Below are 25607 nucleotides of genomic sequence, written 5' to 3'. Positions count from 1 at the left end.
TCATGTAGCTCCGTTAGGCTTTAACTGCCAGTTAACAGAAAGTAAATTGCAAATATCTTCTCTCCAGTTAACTTTAACAGAAAAATTTTTGTCAGTTAAGTTCCTAACTGGCATATGGAATATATATGCAAGATGACAGCTTTGTCCATAATAAAGTTTAAAAGTTGGTTAGTTAACGGAACACTAACGGAGCTTTATGAAAATGGGGGTAAGTGTTTTTAGTTTAATTAAAAATTGATTGTTTGATATAAATTTTTAATTAAAATTAAAGAAAAAAACATTTTCCATAACTTTTTATACTTAGTCTTCCGAGTTTGATTAAAAGCTTATTGTATCAATTAATCTTTTAACTAAAAAAATTTGCAATTATAGAAATAATTAACTTAATATTTCTATTTTGATTAATTAGTTTATTAATTGTCAACTTCAATCAACTTTGTAATTGGAAATATTTTGGTGATATTTTTTCTGTGTATTAACCGATCTCCAGAATGAGTACATTTATAGAGTTCAAAAGTAGTAGTAAAAGTGCGATATTTATATTTCATTTATTTTTTATATCTAAAATATAAATTAAAAAAATTAATTGGCATCTGTACAAAAATTTTGTGTTTGTAATTTATCAAAAAACACTTTAAATGTTTATATATTTAGCTTAAATATCTACAACTGGATTTGTGAATATGAGTCGTTGAAATTTTAAGTACACCTACTAATATGAATGACAATATCTTTAGAGTTGTATAGAAAATACTTCAAATATATCAGCGTTATCTATGATAAACAATACTATAACCACACTTTTAGAAAACACAACTTATAAATTACTTATAATACTCCTACTATGTATAAGCTCATTTAGATGAACTAAATAACAGCTTACGGTTCTACGACTTTCTCCAAAATCCAAGGAATAAAATCTCTCACTCTGGTATATATGGCATGCTTGGAGGTACCACATTCACGTCCAAATGACACGATACCCTCCAATACCCATGCTGTGGCATTGCGACGAGCTAACGAACCCCCAGAATCACCAGTACAGCTATCCTTACCAGTCTCACCACCGGCACAAATCTGTGAGTCTTGTAAACGAAATGCACACTGGAGATTTTCCACATAGGGCACATCCACTATTCGTTTCTCATCTGTGTATTCACCTAAAATTAACTTATCAATGAAATATGAAAATTTTTTTGGGTGATGTTTGCAGAGATACCAACTTGTTCCATTATTACCCCAACCGGCAACAGTTAATCTGGCACCCGTTGTAAGTGATGGCATTGAACCCATGACAGCTGGCAAACAAATCGGAGCCACCGAAAATGAGTAGGTGATATTTCGATCCGTTTTCAACAGGGCTATATCATTAAAAAGCCTTCCCTTTTTTGTTTCACGATACCGTTCATGGACAATTCGTTCGATAATGTTGAAACGTTCGTAGGGATCAATGCAACCCGTGTCGTCACAATCTTTATCCAAGGCTGTATTGTGATCACCAACTCTTAGGGATTCTCTGTTAAAACAATAATTACATAGCAAATAAATTTAAAAAAATTTGAAAGAGTAAACGTTAAAAATTAAAACTTAAACTTACAAGTGTCCTAGAAGTTCTTCAATCAGTCCCTTAACACAATGTGCTGCTGTCACCACATATCTATGGTTGAGTATATTTCCAGAACATCCGATTTCCAAATATCCCTCTTCTAAAATACCAAATGGAAAATAAAAAAATTAATAAATTTTCATTTGTATGAAATAAATAAAAATAAAAAATAATCAAATATATAATATTATATATCCTCCATCATGAATTGCATACAAAACTTCACTATATATATGATTATAAACCGATATGGACTAATTATTGAACTGTCGTGTGAGGGCATATGCTAACATCATGCGGCAAATTTCAACCTGATCGGAAGAAATTTATTCCTCCAAAAGGCTCTGTACGAAGGTTCAAGTTGATAGCTTATTTCGTGGGAGCCATAGTGGTGCAATGGTTAGCATGAGTGCCTTACATACTAGAGGTGTGCACGTGACATGAAATTGTAGTGATTCGTGAACATTTTCGTGACTCACGCTTGAGTCACGCTGATGGTAACGACGTGAGTGTGCGTGAGCGTGATTAACCAACCACGAAAATAATATCTTCGTGAGTGTGCGTGAGTAACGAATTTCGGAAAAACAAGCTCACGAAAATAATCCCGCTTACGAACATAAAATACTTACGAGTTCAATTCATTTATAATTTTAGTGACATCCCAAGTGTTAAAAGTTTTATAACGCTCACAATTTTAATCATACGACATTTAAAAGATTTTCGTGCGTGAGTACAAATTTTCTTTTCATGAGCGTGAGTCCTACCAAAAAATATCGTGCGTGAACAAGATTTCTCCGTCGTGAGAGTGCGTGAGCGTGAGTAAAATATTACTCACATGCGCACCTCTATTACATACCTCACATACAGGGTCGACGATTCACACCCAGTTTCAACCAAATACCAAAGATTTCAGCGTTGGATTATCCCACCTCAGTAATGCTGGTGACATTTCTGAGTGTTTCAAAGTTTCTCTAAGTGGTTTCACCACAATGTGGAATACCGTTCGGACTCGGCTATAAAAATTAGGCCCCTTTTCATTGAGCTTTACATAGAATCGGGCAACACTCAGTGACTCAAGGCCGTATTCAGGGGGGGGGGGGGGGGGATGAGGGGGATCAAACCCCCCCCGAAATGAATGAATATTTTTATATAAATAAATATATATTTTTAGCTGCATAGAAAAATCTTATCGAAGATGTTGAAGAAAAGCTGGAGGTTTTATTTTGAAGAACGCTTACCTATAAAACTTGCACAAATCATAGAATACTAGTTGAAAAGCCCGTCAAACGATGGTCGAAAAAAAAAACAAATTATTTTTGTTCTCGCACCACAAATTTCATTTTTGGAAAATGTATTTCTGCTTTTTATGTGTGTTTGTTGTTTCTTTTTGTGAACATGACTCGCTTTGTTTGGCCATAGCAACAACAACGAAACAGCCAAACACACATGTGTAAATGAAATGGCGCAAAACCTGCGAAAAGAAACTGCCTAATTCAGCGATGGAAGCAATAAAGAGATTTTTCCAAACGTGCATATTCTTTTAAAAATTTTGGTCACTTTGCCAGTTACTCAGGGATGGAAAATACAATTTTTAAGAAAGTACAAAAAAGGTATTTTTTGAGCGGAAAGGTACTTTTTACTAAATTTCAACAAAAATTTCACTGGAAGATTATTGTCAAGAGACCGAATTTTAAAGAAAATAAAATTTTGACAAAATTTTCTATAGAAATAAAATTTTGCAAAAATTTCCTATAGAAAAAAAATTTTTACAAAATTTTCAATTGAAATAAAATTTTGACAAAATTTTCTATAAAAATAAAATTTTGCAAAAATTCTATATAGAAATAAAATGTTGACAACATTTTCTACTGATATAAAAAATCGATAATATAGAATCGCATTCTTTTTTCGACTAAAACTTTCTTGAAGTTCAATAAAATCCTGTTTTTGACTATGTCTTTTAAAAAATCGAGATTTTCTTCCCACGTGAACATGTCTGTTTTGCCATATTTGTAAAAGACTATTAGCAAATAAGGTTGATAAAGACTTTCTCAAAATATTAAAATATTTTGTCAAAGCTATTGTACCATAAATCTGATATCGACTCAAAAATGTCTACACAAAAGGTACTAAATCATTCGCGGGGGTACTACGGTACTGACTGGGGTGAAAAAGGTTTTAAAAAAGTACTATAGTACTGCATTTTCCATCCCTGCAGTTACTACGTGCTCATCCGAACGTTCATTTTCAACAATGAAGACATTAAAGACGTATCTTAGAAATTCGACTAGCGAGAGTAGACTCAAAGGATTGGCATTAATGTCGGTTCATCGCCGAATAAATGTGCCGACTGAAGAAGTCATTGATTTATTTGCTGCCCAGAAAGCCCGTCGGCTCAATTTAATATTATAACAAGTATATACAGCACTAAGTTCGGTCGGGCCGAATCTTAAATAGCCACCAAATATTAGGGTTTCCTTTGAAATTTCAGGAGGGTTTGAGGACTTGAGGATATTCCCGAAGATAAATTTAAAGATTTCACCTATGAGGACTATATCAGATTCTGGATTTATAAGAATCATTTTTGTTTGAGTTTTAGAGGAATTATTAATATCTCTCGTAAGTGTGCAAAAAAATTATAAAATAACGTCTTGATTTGAAATCTTAAATCTGTAGAAGTAAAATCTGGAAATTTTACATTGAGTTTCAAGCAATTTTCATGATCAGTGCGCCTTCTATACCCTCAAGAAGTGAAGTCGGTCTATATGGAGGCATTATCAAATGGACCGATAAAAACTTAATCCGATACACGTTTTTGTGAGCCTAAAATACCAGAATATTTACAATTTCAGGCAAATCAGATAAAAACTACGGTTTCTAGAAACCCAAGGAGTTAAATCGGGAGATCGTTCTTATGGGGGCTATACTAAAATATGGACCGATACTCACCGTTTTCGGCACACCTCTTTATGGTCCTAAAATACCTCTAGATTTCCAATTTCAGACAAATTGGATAAAAACTACGGGTTCTATAAGCCCAAGACCCCAAATCGGGAGGTCGTTTTATATGGGGACCATACCAAAACATGGACCGATACTCACAGTTTTTGGCACACGTATTTGTGGTCCTACAATACCTCTAGATTTCTAATTTCAGGTAAATTGAATAAAAACTGCGGTTTCTATAAGACCAAGAAGTAAAATCAGGAGATCGGTCTATATGGGGGCTATACCAAAACATGGACCGATAATCACCAATTTTGGCACACCTATTTATGGTCATAAAATACCTATAGGTTTCAAATTTTAGGCAAATTGGATAAAAACTACGATTTCTATAAGCCAAAGACCCCAAATCGGGAGGTCGGTTTATATGGGGACTATATCAAAACCTGGACCGATATAGCCCATCTTCGAACTTGACCTGCCTGCAGACAAAAGACGAGTTTGTGCAAAATTTCAGTACTTCATTATTGAAGACTGTAGCGTGATTACAACAGACAGACAGACGGACATCGTTACATCGTCTTAGAATTTCTCCCTGATCAAGAATATATATACTTTATATAGTCGGAAATAGATATTTCGATGTGTTACAAACGGAATGGCAAACTTATTATACCCCCGTCACCATTCTATGGTGGTGGGTATAAAAATATTGTATACATACCTATGCATAAATAAAATTTTCTACACATGAGATTATATGAATATTTTTTTTTAAGTTGAACCCCCCCCGAATTAAAATCCTGGCTACGGCCTTGGACTCAGTGAGAGTAAGAGAGAAATTCACCACTGTGGTATCACAATGGACTGTATAGTCTGAGCACACAAACATTTTTTTTTTTCAGATTCAATCACGAAATTAATTGATCCAATTAATTTTTTAATTGAAATGTCTTCAATCACAGAAATGATAGTATCAATTAAAAAATTAATTGATACTATTAATTTTTATACCCTCCACCATAGGTATATTAACTTTGTCATTCCGTTTGTAACACATCGAAATATTGCTCTAAGACCCCATAAAGTATATATTCTGGGTCGTGGTGAAATTCTGAGTCGATCTGAGCATGTCCGTCCGTCCGTCCGTCACGCTAACATCCGAACGAAACAAGCTATCGACTTGAAACTTGGCACCAGTTGTTATTATTGATGTAGGTCGGATGATATTGGGCCATATCGGTCCACTTTTACGTATTGCCCCCATTTAAACGGACTCCCAAATTTGGCTTGCGGATCCTCTACGAGAAGCAAATTTAATCCGGATCCGGCTTAAATTTAGTACATGGTGTTAGTATATGATCTCTAACAACCATGCAAAAATTGGTCCACATCGGTCCATAATTATATATAGACCCCATATAAACCGATCCCTCGATTTGGCTTTCGGAACCTCTAAGAGAAGCTAATTTCATCCGATCCGGCTGAAATTTGGTACATGGTGTTAGTATATGGTCTCTACTGACCATGCAAAAAATGGTCCATATCGATCCATAATTATATATAGCCCCCATATAAACCGATCACCAGATCTGACCTCCAGAGCCTCTTGCAAGACCAAAATTCATCTGATTCAGTTGAAATTTGGTACGTCATGTTAGTATATGGTATCCAACAACCATGCAGGAATTGGTTCATATCAGTCCATAAGTATATATATAGCTCCCATATAAACCGATCCCCAGATTTGCCTTTTGGAGAAGCAAAATTCATCTGATTCAGATGAAATTTGGTACGTGGTTTTAATATGTGACCTCAAACACCCATGCAAAAATTGGTCGAAATCGGTCCATAATTATATGTAGCTCCCATATAAACCGAACCCCAGATTTGACCTCCGGTGCCTTTTGGTGAAGAAAATTCATCCGATCTGGTTGAAATTTGGTACGTGGTGGTAGTATATGATATTTAACAACCATGCCAAAAGTGGTCCATGTCAGTCCATAACCATATAAACCGATCCCGAGATTTGGTTTTGGAGCCTCTTGGAGGAGCAAATTTCATCCGAGTCAGTTGAAATTTGGTACGTTGTGCTAGTATATGGCCGTTAACAATCATGCCTAACTAGGTCCATATCGGTCTATAGTTATATATAGCCCTCAGATAAATCGATCCCCAATCACACAAAAATTGGTCTATATCAAGTTCATAATTGTATATAGACCTCATATATGTTAAGCGACCCCAATATTTCAATTCTGGCTCTCTACGTATCGTGAAAAGTCCATATCGATTTGAATTATAATACGTTTGTCGTTTCGTTTGTAACAAATCGAAATATCGATTTCCGACTATATAAAGTATATATATAATATTCATGATCAGGGAGAAATTCTAAGACGATTTGGGGCCTTGGGCTTATAAAACCGTAGTTTCCCTACGGGAAATGGATCAACCACAGGACCGGTACAGGACTAGTCCATGGAGTGCATGAACCAGTCCTAGTTCTGGTCAAGACGTATGGAAGGGTGGCAGCCCGATGTATCAGGCTCACTTAGACTATTCAGTCCATTGTGATACCACATCGGTGAACTTCTCTCTTATCACTGAGTGCTGCCCGATTCCATGTTAAGATCGATGACAAAGGAGCTCCTTTTTATAGCCGAGTCCGAACGGCGTTCCACATTGCAGTGAAACCACTTAGAGAATCTTTGTAACCCTCAGAAATGTCACCAGCATTACTGAGGTGGGATAATCCACCGCTGAAAAACTTTTTGGTGTTCGGTCGAAGCAGGAATCGAACCCACGACCTTGTGTATGCAAGGCGGGCATGCTAACCATTGCACTACGGTGGCTCCGAAACTGGCGTCTAGAAACTGTATTTTCTATCCGATTTGCTTGAAATAAAAAATCTAGAGGTATTTTAAATAGGTGTGTCGAAAATGGGGATTAGTGGTCCAGGTTTTGATATAGCTCCCATATAAACCGCTCCCCCGATTTTGCGCCTTGAGCTTCTAAATTGTAATTTTTATTCGATTTGCCTTAAATTGTAAATCTAGATGTATTTTAGGACCACAAATAGATGTGCAGAAAATGGGGTGTATCGGTCCATGTTTCCGTGTAGCCCCCATATAGAACGATCTCCCAATTTTACTTCTTGGACTTCTAGAATCCGTAGTTTTTATCCAATTTGCCAGAAATTAGAAATCTAGAGGTATTTTAAGACCATAAAGAGGTGTGTCGAAAATTATTCGTATAGGTCCATGTTTTGGTATAGCCCCCTTATAGACTGATAGCCCGATTTTATTTCTAAGGCTTCAAGAATTCGTAGTTTTTATACAATTTCTCTGAAATTGGAATTCTAGAGATATTTGACGAACATTAAGAGGTGTGTCGAAAATTGTGAGTATGGGTCCATATTTTGGTATAGCCCCCATATAGACCCACCTCCCGAATTTATTTCTTGGGCTCTAGAATCTTTAGTTTTTATCCACTTTGCCTGAAAATGTAAATACACTGGTATGTTAGACCCTCACAAATTTGTATCGCATTTATTTTTATCGGTCCATTATGTAAGACATTGATCGACCGATTTCACCACTGGAGGGTATAGCAGGAGCACTGATCATAAAAATAGTCGATTCAATCAACAAGGCACAATATGATACTTTAACTCTGTAAATTTTCATATCAATATTAAAAAACTACTAGTTAGTCCCTTTGTAAATAGACTAGTTGTAGTATCATAACTTAAACAATCTATTTTTAATGTTTAAGAATAAAAAAAAAATTGTTTGAAACTAAGAGAAAAATTGCCACATTTTACTCCTCGTTATCATTTAAATAATGGCGTTAAAAATCTACAGGTTAAAGATTTCAAATCAAGGCTTTATTGCGTCATTTACACGATATGTTTATGGTTTGTCTAAAACTCAAACACAATTTGTTCTTATAAATCCAGAATCTGATCTAGTCTCCATAGGACGAATTTTTAAATTTATCTTCGGGAAGCATACTGGTTGAACTGATCTGCTTGGCAGAATATCTGTCATCAAACCCGCTGAAATTCTATATAGTTACTTGTTATACCCTGCGCCACACTGTGGAACAGGGTATTATAAGTTAGTGCATATGTTTGCAACACCCAGAAAGAGACGAGATAGACACATGATGTCTTTGGAAAAAATGCTCAGGGTGGGCTCCTGAGTCAATATAGCCATGTCCGTCTGTCTGTGAACACATTTTTGTGATCAAAGTCTAGGTCGCAGTTTTCGTCCAATCGACTTCAAATTTGGCACAAGTTTCTATTTTGGGTCAGAATAGAACCCTATTGATTTTGAAAGAAATCGGTTCAGATTTAGATATAGCTCCCATATATATCTTTCGCCCGATATGGACTTGTATGCCCCCAGAAGCCAGAGTTTTATCTTACTTTGCTTGGAATTTTGCATAAGGAGAGCAATTAGTACTGTAGTCAAGTGTACGAAATTTGATTGAAATCAGTTCAGATTTAGACATAGCCCTCATATATATCTTTTGCCCGATATACACATATATGGCCCCTGAAGCCAGAGTTTTATCCTAATTTGGTTGAAATTTTGCAACAGTCAAGTATGCCAAATTTTATTGAAATCGGTTCATATTTAGATATAGCTCCCATATATATATTTAGCCCGATTTATACTCATATGACCACAGTGGCTAATGTTTTACTCCGATTTACTTGAAATTTTGCACAGGGAGTAGAATTAGCATTGTAGCTATGCGTGCCAAATTTGGTTGAAATCGGTTCAGATTTCCATATATATGTTTTTCCGATTTGGGCAAAAATGGCCAAAACACCCACATTTTCCTTGTAAAATCGCCACTGCTAAGTCGAAAACTTTTAAAAGTGAGTCAAATTTTCCTTTATTTCTAATACATATCTATCGACCGATAAATCATAAATACACTTTTGCGAAGTTGACTAAAAATTGATTCTGATTTGAATGTTTCTCATATTTTTATACCCACCACATAGAATGGTGACGGGGGTATAATAAGTTTGTCATTCCGTTTGTAACACATCGAAATATTGATTTCCGACTATATAAAGTATATATATTCTTGATCAGGGAGAAATTCTAAGACGATATAACGATGTCCGTCTGTCCGTCTGTCTGTTGCAATCACGCTACAGTCTTCAATAATGAAGCATTCATGCTGAAATTTTGCACAAGCTCGTCTTTTGTTTGCAGGCAGGTCAAGTTCGAAGATGGGCTATATCGGTCCAGGTTTTGATATAGTCCCCATATAAACCGACCTCCCGATTTGGGGTCTTGGGCTTATAGAATCCGTAATTTTTATCCAATTTGCCTGAAATTTGAATCTAGAGTTATTTTATGACCTAAAGAGGTTTGCCAAAAATGGTGAGTATAGGTCCATGTTTTGGTATAGCCCCATATAAACCGATCTCCCGATTTTACTTCTTGGACTTCTAGAATCCGCAGTTTTTATTCAATTGACCAGAAATTGGAAATCTAGATGTATTTTAGAACCATAAAGAGGTGTGCCAAAAATGGTGAGCAACGGTCCCTGTTTTGGTATAGCCCCCATATATACCGATTTCCCGATTTTACTTCTTGGGCTTCTAGAATTCGAAGTTTTTATCCAATTTGCCTGAAATTTGAAATCTGGAGGTATTTTTGGACCATAAAGAGGTGTGCCGAAAATGGTGAGTATCGGTCCATGTTTTGGTATATCCCCCATATAGACCAATCTCCCGATTTTACTTCTTGGACTTATAGAAACTGTAGTATTTATCCAATTTGCCTGAAATTGGAAATCTAAAAGTATTTTATGACCATAAAGAGGTGTGCCGAAAAGGGCGTGTATTGGTTCATGTTTTGGTATATCCCCAATATAGACCGATCCACAGTGGGTTGAGCGGTAGGCAAAGTGGCGATTAATTCAGGAAAGCCGTAATTTTAAAATATTGTTATTTTTTATGGATGGATATTCATAAATACATTAAAAAGGCATAACTAGAAACAAAAAAAAAATAAAAATTGTTGTTTTATTCTTTTATGGCCTTTTTTGTATTTTGGAAAAAGTGGTCTTATATCACAATTTTCGCTGTAACTTTTCAAAGAAAAACGATAAATTAGCAAATGCAATTGAAAATTAGAGCATACTTAATGTGCTTTTAGAAAAAAAAAAAAGTTTTTAAAAAATAAAAATTAATAAATATTTAATCTGTATTTATATACCCAAAATTTTAAATTAAAATCCGATTTTTTTTTCTTCAAATTCCGTAATTCCACATATTTAAAAAAAAAATTACATTAGAAAATATTATTATTTCTTATTGATCAATATTCATAAAAAAAACATACTATAAAAATAAAACAAACAACCATTACAGGAAAAAAATAATTAAAAAAAATATAATTGTACGGTTTTTTTATTTACTTCATTTCATTAATTTTAAAAGTATTCATAATCATCATTTACTTCACAACCATTATAAAATTAATTTCCCACCTCAGAAGATTAAAGATCTTGAAGTGATTTTTGTTCCGAATTCTTCATAATGTTATGTAACTCATGGCGAGAAATAAAACTTGTTTTGGGACTTGTTCCTGAAATTAGTCGAATTTTCAGTCGTTTAAAATTTGCAAAATACTATTCGTTTTCCTTTGTACCGAATAATTTACAAACACACAACACTTTCAATAAATAACATCACATTAAACAAAACATTGACAGTCAATAATGAAAATAAATGAACGTGGCATTATCGAATCTTAAATACCATACGTATTAAATTCTTACCAATTAATTATCAATACATTGGTAGATGGAACATCATCAGCTTAAACCAAGATGACAACAGTACTCGTATGTTCGCACGTATGTACATGACCAACATTTATCATGTAGGGTACAAATGAAAAACTAAACTAAAAAGCGTGATCAAATTTATTTTTCAAAACAGTGCACGTGTGTAAAATATAATTTTCTCATATTATTCAGATTTTCAAACGAAGCTTTGTAAGTAATTTGGAATTAATTAATTTTTTTTCGTGAGTGCGCGTGATTTAAAATTACTCACGCACCCATCTCTACACCCAGAAAAAAGTGACCCCTTCTTTAAGTTAAAATGAACTCATTGTGAAGAAAGTTGAACTTCGTATAGCGCCAAAGCCATTTTTATTTGTTTGAACGATGTGATTTTCGTAGAAATTAGGAATAATGTATTCCATATATTAGTTAACATTTTCCTATATTTATGTACCACTATACTACAGAATGAAAAAAATTAACTAATTTGAATTCATATATGGAATGATTTTATTGAAATTTTTTCATTCATTTGGACAAATCTTACACATTTGTGGTAAAACTTTTACTTCATAATTAGAACTGCTTACCTTCGTTTTTAAATACAATTTTACTTATTTCTATAAGCAACTTTATCTTCAATAAAAGACATGTTTTATTAATATATTGAATATATTTATTAAGAATCAACAGCATCGAATCTCTTTGAAATATTAGTTTATTATTCCACTATTTCCAATTTCCGTGTGATATTATCAACTGTAAAACGCACTTTTTCTTCTTCTTGTACTTTTCACTTTTAATAAGTTGCTGCCTAACGATTTTGTCCTCCTTTTACAATTTCAATACCTACAAATATAAAAAATCATAAAACATTTTTGTTCCAAAAGGTTAGCGTCACTGAATATTACCTGATAATTGAAGATTCCAAAATGAAGACAAATGAAAGGGTTGTTATTCTGCTGGTGTTTTCTTCCTTTATACACCATCACGAACATTGATAGATTTATTTTTAAAAACGAAAATTTTTCTCACTAATTTAAAACAACAAATATTTTATATATTTTATTTGTTATTTATTATATTATTTTACCATATTATTTTTTAACAATCTCTCCGTATACCAAAACAACGCGATTCCAACTAGAAAAAACAACCGACGCGCAAACATATCGATTACACCCACGCGCAAACACATCGATTACGATAACAGGTATCGATTACAGGTAGACAATAGAAATTTAGGAAAATTTCCTATATTCTAACAAGTGTGTTTCCTTAAGATTGGAAGGATTGCATACTTCTTAGTACGAATGAACTAAAATATTTTTCTATGCCAAGTGTTGTTCGTATGTATGAAAAACTTTCTATTATAAAGGAAGTCGCAATTATCATTTTATAAGAAATTTTACTAATTTTGAGGAAACTTGGTTTTAGTTCGGTTTTTGTTTATTTTTACGAATGCTTTGTTATCGGTGAATAAAATTTTCTTTTTCAGTAGTAAATTCTTATACCCAGCGAAGAAAATAGTATGAGTAAAATTCCATGCCTTATTCTAGTTAATGAACTATTCCTAACTGCTTACAGTATAGGATTTTTTTTACTGAAACGAGTAAATTTTATTATTTCTCACAAAAATTTACCTTGATGGAAATAAAATGGATAAACTATATTGATGAAAATTTTTTCCTTTAGTTTCGAAGGCACTTTTTTCTGGGTGTAATAAACTGCACACTCAGTAGCTACAATAACAAATACTAAACGGAATATAAAGACAAAAGATAATAAGGTCAAAGTGATTTTTTGTTTGTTTTATTTTTTCATATATATTTTTAGCGACTGGAGTTATTTTACAAATTCTTTAATAAGTCAAAAAATGCAACAAAAAGGCAAAAAGATGTTTTGGAATTTATAAGCTGAAACTTCATATTTTAAGAATATATAAGCAGTTTTACCAAGTTTCACCAATAATTCAGTTCAAATCCAATACAAACATCAAAAATACCTCATTTTTGGAGCAATTTCCTTATATTTTTTTTCAATTTCCAAAACATTTATCTAAACAAACAAATATTTATCATATGCTCAAATACCTGAAGTAGACAGCTCCATTATAAAATTTTCACTTTTAGAAGTCTTAATTAAAAAAATTATCACTTGAAATATGCAAATTTTCACTTTTAACCAATCGCGCAAAAATAATAATAATTATTGAACTTTGAAGACACACTGCAAATAAAGTAAACAACTAAGAACTTTTATTTTGGCAAGTAGTGATGTAGAATTTTATCTTCTTTCACCCGGTACCAAATACGGTTATTAAAGTTAAACTTCATCTTTCGAATTAATCGCCACTTTTGATGGATTTCAACCCTCTGTGCGATCTCCGGATTTTATTTTTTGGTATTATAAAAACCGTAGTTTTTATCCAATTTGCATGAAATTGGAAATCTAGAATTATTTTTGGACCATAAAGAGATACACCGAAAATGGTGAGTATCGGTCAATGTTTTAGTATAGAACCCATTTAGACCGATCTCCCGATTTTACTTTTTGGGTTTGTAGAAACCGTGGTTGTTGGAGGTTGTTTAGGACTATAAATATGTGTACAAGAAATGATTTTATTGTTTGGGATTCTAGAAACCGTAGTTTTTATCCAATTTGCATGAAATTCGAAATCTAGAATTATTTTAGGACCATAGAAAGGTATGCCGAACACGGTGAGTATCGGTCCATGTTTTGGTATAGCCCCCATATAGACCGGTTTCCCGATTTTACTTCTTGGGCTTCTAGAATCCGAAATTTTTATCCGATGTGCCTGAAATTTCACTTCTTATATTCTTATAGAAGGCGCACCGATCAAAGGAAACCCTAATATTTCAAAGGAAACCCTAATATTTGATTAATGGTGGTGGGTATTTATGTTAAGATTCGGCCTGGCCGAACTTACGGCCGTATATACTTGTTTTACTAACATTGTGTTCTACCCCAGGACATTAGCCGACTTAAATTTAATGTTCATAAATAATGTAGAACTCTGTCCAGATCTGGTCAGATTTAAATATATGTTTATATATAGCACCAAACACATTTGACGGATTTGATATGGTATCGAAAATGTGGATCTACAAGTGGTGGAGGGTATAATATAGTCGGCGCCGCCCGGTTTTAGACTGTCCTTACTTGTTTTTAACTCAATTAAGATTTTAATTGGAAAAACTCGATAAAGAAATAATTTCTATTTTAAAGGAAACAAGTAAGGAAAGTCTAAAGTCGGGCGGGGCCGACTATATTATACCCTGCACCACTTTGTAGATCAAAATTTTCGATACCATATGCGTGTAAATCGGGCGAAAGCTATATATGGGAGATATATCCAAATCTGAACCGATTTCAACCAAATTTGGCACGCATAGTAACAACGCTAATTCTACTGCCTATGCAAAAAATCGGAGCAAAAAATTGGCCTCTGTGGGCAAATGAGTGTAAATCGGCGAAAGCTATATATGGGAGCTATATCTAAATCTGAACCGATTTGGCTGATATTTTGCAAGTTTTTCGAGACCCATAAAATATTCGGATGTACGGAATTTGAGGAAGATCGGTTGATATACACGCTATCTATGTCCAGATCGGTGAAAAATATATATGGCAGCTATATCTAAATCTGAACCGATTTTTTCCAAAATCAATAGGGATCGTCTTTGAGCCGAAACAGGACCCTATACGAAATTTTAGGACAATCGGACTAAAACTGCGAGCTGTACTTTGCACACAAAAATACATCAACAGACAGACAGACGGACAGACAGACAGACAGACAGACAGACGGACATCGCTAAATCGACTCAGAATTTAATTCTAAGCCGATCCGTATACTAAAAGGTTGGTCTATGATTACTCCTTCTTGGCGTTACATACAAATGCACAAACTTATTATACCCTGTACCACAGTAGTGATGAAGGGTATAAATATGGGAAACGTTTAAATCTGAAGCAATTTTAAGGAAACTTCTAAAAAGTTTATTTATGATTTATCGCTCGATATATACGTATTAGAAGTTTAGGAAATTAGAGTCATTTTTACAACTTTTCGACTAAGCAGTGGCGATTTTACAAGAAAAATGTTGGTATTTTGACCATTTTTGTCGAAATCAGAAAAACATATATATAGGAGCTATATCTAAATCTGAACCGATTTCAACCAAATTTGGCACGCATAGCTACAATGCTAATTCTACTCCCTGTGCAAAATTTCAACTAAATCGGAGTTAAAAATTGGCCTCTGTGGTCATATGAGTGTAAATCGGGCGAAAGCTATATATGAGAGCTATATCTAAATCTGAACCGATTTCAACCAAATTTAGCACGCATAGCTACAAAGCCAATTCTACTCCCTGTGCAAAATTTCAACCAAATTTGGGTAAAACTCTGGCTTCTGGGACCGTATTAGTCCATATCGGGCGAAAGATATATATGGGAGCTATATCTAAATCTGAACCGATTTCAATAAATTTTGGCACACTTGACTATAGTACTAATTGTTCTTCTTGTACAAAATTTTAAGCAAATTAGGGTAAAACTCTGGCTTCTGGGGCCATATCGGGCGAAATATATATATGGGAGCTATATCTAAATCTTAACCGATTTCTTCCAAAATTAATAGGGATCTATTCTGAGCCAAAACACATACTTGTACTAAATTTGAAGTCGATTGGACTAAAACTGCGACCTAGACTTTGATTACAAAAATGTGTTCACGGACAGACGGACAGACGGACATCGCTATATCGACTCAAGGGCCCACCCTGAGCATTTTTGCCAAAGACACCATGTGTCTATCTCGTCTCCTTCTGGGTGTTGCAAACATATGCACTAACTTATAATACCCTGTTCCACAGTGTGGAGCAGGGTATAAAAATTACAGTTAAAAATATTGTGAAAAATCGAAATTTCGTAAAGTTGTATATTTTAGTTAAGGCTTTTTTTATAAAGTCAATAAAATTTTATATTTTATTTAAGGTTTTTTTTTATGAAGTAAGTAAAAAATTATTAAAGCGAAGGAAACTTTCTCATATTGAGGAAATTCTAACTAAAATATATTAAATACCATGAAGTACAATAAAGTTAAATTGGCTTTAGTGTCTCCTCTTTTGGGTGTAGCTGTTTACTCAACAAAAAAAATAATTTTATTTACAACGAAATAATTTTATTACACATTTTCGTTGACCCACCCTTTGTATACGCTTGTGGACAATGCACCAACTTTCAAAATATCTCAATACTTCTTATTACAAATAAATGTAAATCCCCATGAAATCTAATGCAATTAACGTAGGGGATTTTTGTTTCTTAAATATTAACTGAAGGTTAGCAGCCCACCTTAAGAGCCGGTTCTGACTACGGGGAAATACTACTTAGCAAAAGAACCAAAACGTAGGAAAAACGCCAACGTTATTTTTGAATTCTAAAGTAGTACAAAATCGGGTCCGAATAGGAATTTTGCATGACCTTATCATAGAGTGGAAGTCATCCCTTTAAGCCTCCCCTGCATTGATTCTTCAGATGTGATGTTATTTAAGTATTCAGATTCTATTTTGAAAAAATAAAAAATATAATTACCAAAACATGGACCAATACTCACCACCTCTTAATGTTCCTCACATACCTCTAGAATTCCACTTTCAGACGAATTGGGTGAAAACTACGAATTCTAGAAGCCCAAGAAATAAAATCGGGAGATCAGTCTAGCCATACAAAAACATGGACCGATTGGCACCGTTCGCGACACACCTATTTGTGATCTTAAAATACCTCCAGATTTTCAATTTCAAACAAATCGGCTAGAAAATATAGTCTCTAGACGCCCAAGAAGTAAAATCGGGAGATCGGTCTATATGGGGGAATACCAAAAAATGGACCGATACACCTCAATATCGGCACACCTATTTGTGGTCTCAAAATACCTCTAGATTTCCAATTTCAGGCAAATCGGGTAATAAATACAGTTTATAGAAGCCCAATAATAAAAATCGGGAGATCGGTCTATCTGGCGGCTATACCAAAACATGAACCGATACACCCCATTTTCGATATACCTCTTTATGGTCCTAAAATAACTCTAGGTTTTCAATTTCAGGCACATCGGTTAGAAAATACAGTTTCTAGACGCCCAAGAAGCAAAATCGGGAGATCAGTCTATAAGGGGCCTAACCCAAAACATTGACCGATACGTACCATTTTCGACACACCTCTTTATGGTCCCAAAATACCACCAATTTCACGCAAATCGGATATTAGATACAGTTTTTAAAAGCCCAAGAAGCAAAATCAACATATCGGTCTGTATGGAGGCTACACCAAAACATGGACCGATACACCCCATTTTCGACACACCTCCTTAATGTCCAAAAATACTTCCAGATTTTCAATTTCAGGCAAATCGGGAAATCGGTGTATATGGGGCCTATACCAAAACATGGACCGATGGGCACCATTTTTGGCACACATGTTTATGGTCCTCAAGTACCTCTAGATTTCAGGCAAATTGGATAAAAACTGCGGTTTTTATAAGCCCAAGACCCCAAATCGGGAAGTCGGTTTATATGGGGACTATATCAAAACTTGAACCGATATAGCCCATCTTCTAACTTGACCTGCCTGCAAACAAAAAACGAATCTGTGCAAATATATATATATATATATATATATATATATATATATATATATATATATATATATATATATATATATATATATATATATATATATATATATATATATATATATATATATATATATATATATATATATATATATATATATATATATATATATATATATATATATATATATATATATATATATATATATATATATATATATATATATATATATATATATATATATATATATATATATATATATATATATATATATATATATATATATATATATATATATATATATATATATATATATATATTCTCGATCAGGGAGAAATTCTAAGACGATATAAGCATGTGTGTCTGTTGTAATCACGCTACAATAATGGCACTACCGTCCTTCAATAATTACGATATTAATAGTTGATATCACTTTTCGATATTTAGTCGGGGAGGAGGTCCTCCTCTAAAACTGCAAAAAAATAGTTTTCTTGAAATTTACATAGGCAATGGGGGAAGGTTATGAACGAAGAGGCAACCTTCCTTGCACCACACTTGAATGAAAGTTTCAAGAATTTTCAGGAATGGAAAAGTGACGTCCCTTTAAAACAATAGAGCAAAATTTTAACATCGCCGATCTACTTGAAATTTACAGGGAACGTGGGAGGAGGTGATTAAATTTATACATGATTTTTAAATTAGTATATGATTTTTCGATAGGAAAATTGAAATAAACTTTGTCGATTTACTTCGATAGAATTTGTAGGGACCATTGAGTAGTTGTGAAATTAATATAAGATACGTGAAAGTCCGATATCACGTCGGAGTGGAGCAAAGGTGGGGGGAGGGTTCCCTTTTGTCTGTTTTTTTTATACCCTTCACCAGTACTGTGGTACAGGGTATAATAAGTTTGTGCATTTGTATGTAACGCCAAGAAGGAGTAATCATAGACCAAAGTTTTAGTATACGGATCGGCTTAGAATTAAATTCTGAGTCGATTTAGCGATGTCCGTCTGTCTGTCTGTCTGTCTGTTGATGTATTTTTGTATGCAAAGTACAGCTCGCAGTTTTAGTGCGATTGTCCTAAAATTTGGTATAGGGTCCTGTTTCGGCTCAAAGACGATCCCTATTGATTTTGGCGTGTATATCAACCGATCTTCCTCCAATTGCGTACATCCGAATATTTTATGGGTCTCGAAAAACTTGCAAAATATCAGCCAAATCGGTTCAGATTTAGATATAGCTCCCATATATAGCTTTCGTCCGATTTACACTCATTTGCCCACAGAGGCCAATTTTTAACTCCGATTTCGTTGAAATTTTGCACAGGGAGTAGAATTATCATTGTAACTATGGGTGCCAAATTTGGTTGAAATCGGTTCAGATTTGGATATATCTCCCATATATAGCTTTCGCCCGATTTACACTCATATGACCACAGAGGCCAATTTTTAACTCTGATTTCGTTGAAATTTTGCACAGGGAGTAGAATTAGCATTGTAACTATGCGTGCCAAATTTGGGTGAAATCGGTTCAGATTTGGATATATCTCCCATATATAGCTTTCGCCCGATTTACACTCATATGACCACAGAGGCCAATTTCTTGCTCCGATTTAGTTGAAATTTTGCACAGGGAGTAGAATTAGCATTGTAGCTATGCGTGCCAAATTTGGTTGAAATCGGTTGAGATTTAGATATAGCTCCCATATATATGTTTTTCTGATTTCGAAAAAAATGGTCAAAATACCAACATTTTCCTTGTAAAATCGCCACTGCTTAGTCAAAAAGTTGTAAAAATGACTCTAATTTTCCTAAACTTCTAATACATATATATCGGGCGATAAATCATAAATAAACTTTTGCGAAGTTTCCTTAAAATTGCTTCAGATTTAAATGTTTCCCATATTTTTTTTACTAACATTGTGTTCCACCCTAGTGCATTAGCCAACTTAAGTTTTGAGTCTATAGATTTTGTAAAAGTCTATTAAATTCTGTCCAAATCGAGTGATAGTTAAATGTATATAGCACCAAACACATTTGATGGATGTGATATGGTATCGAAAATTTAGATCTACAAAGTGGTGCAGGGTATAATATAGTCGGCCCCGCCCGACTTTAGACTTTCCTTACATGTTTTTTACTAACCTTGTGTTCCACCCTAGTGCATTAGCCGACTTAAATTTTGAGTCTATAGATTTTGTAGAAGTCTATCCAATTTTTAACTCTGATTTCGTTGAAATTTTGCACAGGGAGTAGAATTAGCATTGTAACTATGCGTGCCAAATTTGGGTGAAATCGGTTCAGATTTGGATATATCTCCCATATATAGCTTTCGCCCGATTTACACTCATATGACCACAGAGGCCAATTTCTTGCTCCGATTTAGTTGAAATTTTGCACAGGGAGTAGAATTAGCATTGTAGCTATGCGTGCCAAATTTGGTTGAAATCGGTTCAGATTTAGATATAGCTCCCATATATATGTTTTTCTGATTTCGAAAAAAATGGTCAAAATACCAACATTTTCCTTGTAAAATCGCCACTGCTTAGTCAAAAAGTTGTAAAAATGACTCTAATTTTCCTAAACTTCTAATACATATATATCGGGCGATAAATCATAAATAAACTTTTGCGAAGTTTCCTTAAAATTGCTTCAGATTTAAATGTTTCCCATATTTTTTTTACTAACATTGTGTTCCACCCTAGTGCATTAGCCAACTTAAGTTTTGAGTCTATAGATTTTGTAAAAGTCTATTAAATTCTGTCCAAATCGAGTGATAGTTAAATGTATATAGCACCAAACACATTTGATGGATGTGATATGGTATCGAAAATTTAGATCTACAAAGTGGTGCAGGGTATAATATAGTCGGCCCCGCCCGACTTTAGACTTTCCTTACATGTTTTTTACTAACCTTGTGTTCCACCCTAGTGCATTAGCCGACTTAAATTTTGAGTCTATAGATTTTGTAGAAGTCTATCAAATTCTGTCCAGATCAAGTGATATTTAAATGTATATATTTGGGACAAACCTTTATATATAGCCCCCAACACATTTGACGGATGTGATATGGTATCGAAAATTTAGATCTACAAAGTGGTGCAGGGTATAATATAGTCGGCCCCGCCCGACTTTAGACTTTCCTTACTTGTTTTTTTTTTCTTAAATTGAAAGTAGAGGGTTGTCCGTAAATGGGAACTCGGTACATAATTTTATGATTTTTGCACAGGCTTCTGCCAGACTTCTTTTTAGTAAAGAACTTAAATTTACATGAAATTGGCAACCAACGTGGAGGGTGCATCATTTTCCAACATTTTAGGAAATGTTAATGTGGTAAAATTTTTGACTATTTTTGTTTTTTCCGATTTATTGGATGGGAAACAGTAATTCTTTGTATGTTATTATAATATAGTGCTTAATTTTCAGATATGTTGAGGAGGATACCTTTCCTTGACAAACAACACTTAAAATCCACAAGAAATATAGAAGAAGGTACACCCTCTCCCGCCGTATTTGTACCTATAAACGAAAAATCAAGTAGTCCGATTTGTTTAAAAGCCAACTTTGAAAAAGTGTTTTTATGATTTATGGGTCAATAGCTATGTATTACAAATATAGAAAAATTAAAGTTATTTTTACACGTTTTCGACTTAGCAGCGGCGATTTTACAAGAAAAATTTGGGTATTTTGGCCATTTTTGCCGAAATAAGAAACACATATATATGGAAGCTATATCTAAATCTGAACCGATTTCAACCAAATTTGGTATGTATAGTTACAATGTTATTTCTACTCCCTGCGCAAAATTTCATCTAAATCGGATTGCAACTTTGACCTCTGTTGTCATATGAGTGAAAATCTGGGGAAAGATATATATGAGAGCTATATCTCAATCTGAATCAAATTCGGCACACTTTACGACACTATCAATTGCACTTCTTGTGCAAAATTTAAAATTAAATTAAATTAGGCTGAAATTCTGGCTTCTGGGGCCCTATTAGTAGATATCGGGTGAAAGATATTTATATGGAAGCTATATCTAAAACTTTGCCGATTTCTTCCAAAATCAATATGACTCAAAATACATACTTGTGCCAAATTTGAAGTAGATTGGACTTAAATTGCGACCTAGACTTTGATTACAAAAATGTGTTCACAGACAGACGGACAGACGAACTCAGGGGCCGACCCTGAAAAATATTGCCAAAGACACCATATGTCCATCTCATATCCATAATTATACCCTTCACCACTACTGTGGTACAGGGTATAATAAGTTTGTGCATTTGTATGTAACGCCAAGAAGGAGTAATCATAGACCAACCTTTTAGTATACGGATCAGCTTAGAATTAAATTCTGAGTCGATTTAGCGATGTCCGTCTGTCTGTCTGTCTGTTGATGTATTTTTGTGTGCAAAGTACAGCTCGCAGTTTTAGTCCGATTGTCCTAAAATTTGGTATAGGGTCCTGTTTCGACTCAAAGACGATCCCTATTGATTTTGGAAAAAATCGGTTCAGATTAAGATATAGCTGCCATATATATTTTTCACCGATCTGGTCATAATTGGCGTGTATATCAACCGATCTTCCTTAAATTCTGTACATGCGAATATTTTATGGGTCTCGAAAAACTTGCAAAATATCAGCCAAATCGGATCAGATTTAGATATAGCTCCCATATATAGCTTTCGCCCAATTTACACTCATTTGCGCACAGAGGCCAATTTTTTGCTCCGATTTAGTTGAAATTTTGCATAGGGAGTAGAATTAGCATTGTAATTATGCGTGCCAAATTTGGTTGAAATCGGTTCAGATTTGGATATATCTCCCATATATAGCTTTCGCCCGATTTACACTCATATGACCACAGAGGCCAATTTTTTGCTCCGATTTAGTTGAAATTTTGCATAGGGAGTAGAATTAGCATTGTAACTATGCGTGCCAAATTTGGTTGAAATCGGTTCAGATTTGGATACATCTCCCATATATAGCTTTCGCCCGATTTACACTCATATGACCACAGAGGCCAATTTTTAACTCCGATTTAGTTGAAATTTTGCACAGGGAGTAGAATTACCATTGTTGCTATGCGTGCCAAATTTGGTTGAAATCGGTTCAGATTTAGATGTAGCTCCCATATATATGTTTTTCTGATTTCGACAAAAATGGTCAAAATACCAACATTTTCCTTCTAAAATCGCCACTGCTTAGTCCAAAAGTTGTAAAAATGACTCTAATTTTCCTAAACTTCTAATACATATATATCGAGCGATAAATCATAAATAAACTTTTGCGAAGTTTCCTTAAAATTGCTTCAGATTTAAATGTTTCCCATATTTTTTTACTAATATTGTGTTCCACCCTAGTACATTAGCCGACTTAAATTTTGAGTTTATAGATTTGTAGAAGTCTATCAAATTCTGTCCAGATCGAGTGATATTTAAATGTATGTATTTGGGACAAACCTTTATATATAGCCCCCCAACACATTTGACGGATGTGATATGGTATCGAAAATTTAGATCTACAAAGTGGTGCAGGGTATAATATAGTCGGCCCCGCCCGACTTTAGACTTTCCTTTCTTGTTTTTTAACTGACTTACTCTTCCGAGTTTGATTAATTTTTGATTTAATTTTTTAATTGAAAATTTAAAAATTTCAATTATTCTCGTAATTCACATAATGTTTCTAGTTTTATTAAAATGTTAATAGTATCAATTAATTTTTTAATTGAAAAATTTTTCAACTTCAATCAAATTTTTAATTGGGAATATTTTGGTGATTTTTTTTTTTTCTGTGTAAGTTTGTTCTGCGAACTTGATTCTTGAATTCTATTTGGCCTATTATATCTATTGAGGTGTGAGAACAAATACAAAAACGAATCCGGAAAAAAATCAGCTATAGTTCTTGTATGAATGTCCATTTACTAGAGATATATAATAGAAAAATAGTCTTAAAATTTCGTATTTTTCGTTTATTGTTAAAGAAGTTTATAAAAATGAATTTTAGTGCTAACCAATATGGTCTTATATTGATAGCTTATTTAGATTAAATCCTCTACTTTAAAATAGCATCGAGAAATAAGTCAATACTAAGTAGGGTAAGAGTTTGTTGTCGTTTTCGAATGTCAAAGGGTTAATAGGTTGCAGGGATGTTTTTTCGCGTGATTTTGTTTACAAAAGGCTTGTTTTCTTTTAGTACTGTATACCCAACGAACTAAAAGAAAAGTGAGTACTCATTTATCCAGGACATGTCCAAAAGCGTGCAACACTGGCATCAGTAAATATTTACTGCGGTAATTATTTATGACACTTTATCACTTTTCATTACATGTTATTCGACAAATTAATCACAATAAAGTGCTATTGTGAATGGAGGAAAATTAAAGAAAAATATTGTAGGGGTATTTGTGGGGAAACTTTTTTGGGAGTGTAGGAATTTTTATACTCGTATTACTTTGTAGGGTAAATCGAAAATTTCCCATGCAACACTGAAGTACTTCGACAATTGGTTCAAAAGCATGCAAAAGTATTTAGATCTTAATAGGAAATATTTTGAAAAACAGTAAAGCGATTTTCGATGATTAATATGTGTTTTGGTTCTATAATCCCGAAATATAAAAGACAACCCTCGTAGAGTCAACTTCATTACTTGCTAATTTCAGTTCAATTTTATAATTTCCGAGAAAAAATTTTCAATGAATTTTCTTACATTATTTTATAGCAATTAAATGTTTTGCTCAAAATTTCTTACCATTTCGATATTCCAAATTGACCAACCAAGGAAATTGTCCCAGCATAGCTTCTACACCACCATGAATTTTATCACCCACAAGCGAAGGTCCACATATCGGAGGTGTTGGAAATAAATTCAAATTATTTCGTGGTAAAAGCAATTTTGGCATGATGACATTTGATGATGGAGTTGGAATGAGAAAATTTCCATTTTCATCAGGAAATAAAATTCCACGACTTTTTGATCCCGATATCATTGGTTTGATTGTCTGATCCACTGTTCTATTTTCAATGGAATTGGAATTTTCATTCACTATAACATCACTACCAGCTCTTGAAGCTGGTTGACGACGATCATCAGCACTATCATCATCTGGAAAAATGATATTTTTGCCAAATATACAACACACATAAGGTGGGGAGCCTCGACCCATAGGACATTCCCAAATACTGGCAGTTTGATTACATCCTGCATAATGATGACATTTTTCTTTAGAAGTACATCGGCCCACACGACCATCGGGATTTCGGCAAACATATTGGACTATTGAGATGAAGAATTTTGATGAAAAATTCAAGCCATGTTTTCTGATATATCCTACCTCCAGTTATGTTCATCACCTGGCTCCAACACAATTCTGTTCCCAGAATTAATAAGAATATTGCGAAATAAAATCCCCGTTTTATCATGTTTATGATGTGTCAGAACTGAAAAGTTTTTATTTTTTTGTTTTTTTGTAATTCAACTGACGATTCACTTTGCTTGACGGACTACTGCATACTGAAATGTTCATTCATCTCTAGCTTGAGCTTCATATCAGTCGGCAAGTTC

At 33.9% G+C, this 25607-nt stretch overlaps 1 protein-coding gene across 1 annotated transcript; it reads right to left on the bottom strand.

Moving 5' to 3' along the window:
- Positions 1-529: 529 nt before the first annotated feature.
- LOC142222575 (serine protease 7-like) lies at positions 530-25607 on the bottom strand. The gene is made up of 5 exons (XM_075292786.1): positions 25378-25607; positions 24795-25319; positions 1598-1706; positions 1224-1516; positions 530-1160 (listed from the first exon to the last, which is right to left on the bottom strand). The coding sequence occupies exons 1-5, from the start codon at positions 25463-25465 to the stop codon at positions 880-882; spliced, it is 1296 nt and encodes a 431-aa protein (XP_075148901.1). The 5' UTR covers positions 25466-25607; the 3' UTR covers positions 530-879.

This window comes from Haematobia irritans, chromosome 1, assembly GCF_050003625.1.
Source record: "Haematobia irritans isolate KBUSLIRL chromosome 1, ASM5000362v1, whole genome shotgun sequence".
Taxonomy (NCBI): domain Eukaryota; kingdom Metazoa; phylum Arthropoda; class Insecta; order Diptera; family Muscidae; genus Haematobia; species Haematobia irritans.
Note: the sequence above shows the minus strand (reverse complement) of the source record. Positions and strands in the feature narration are given on the sequence as shown.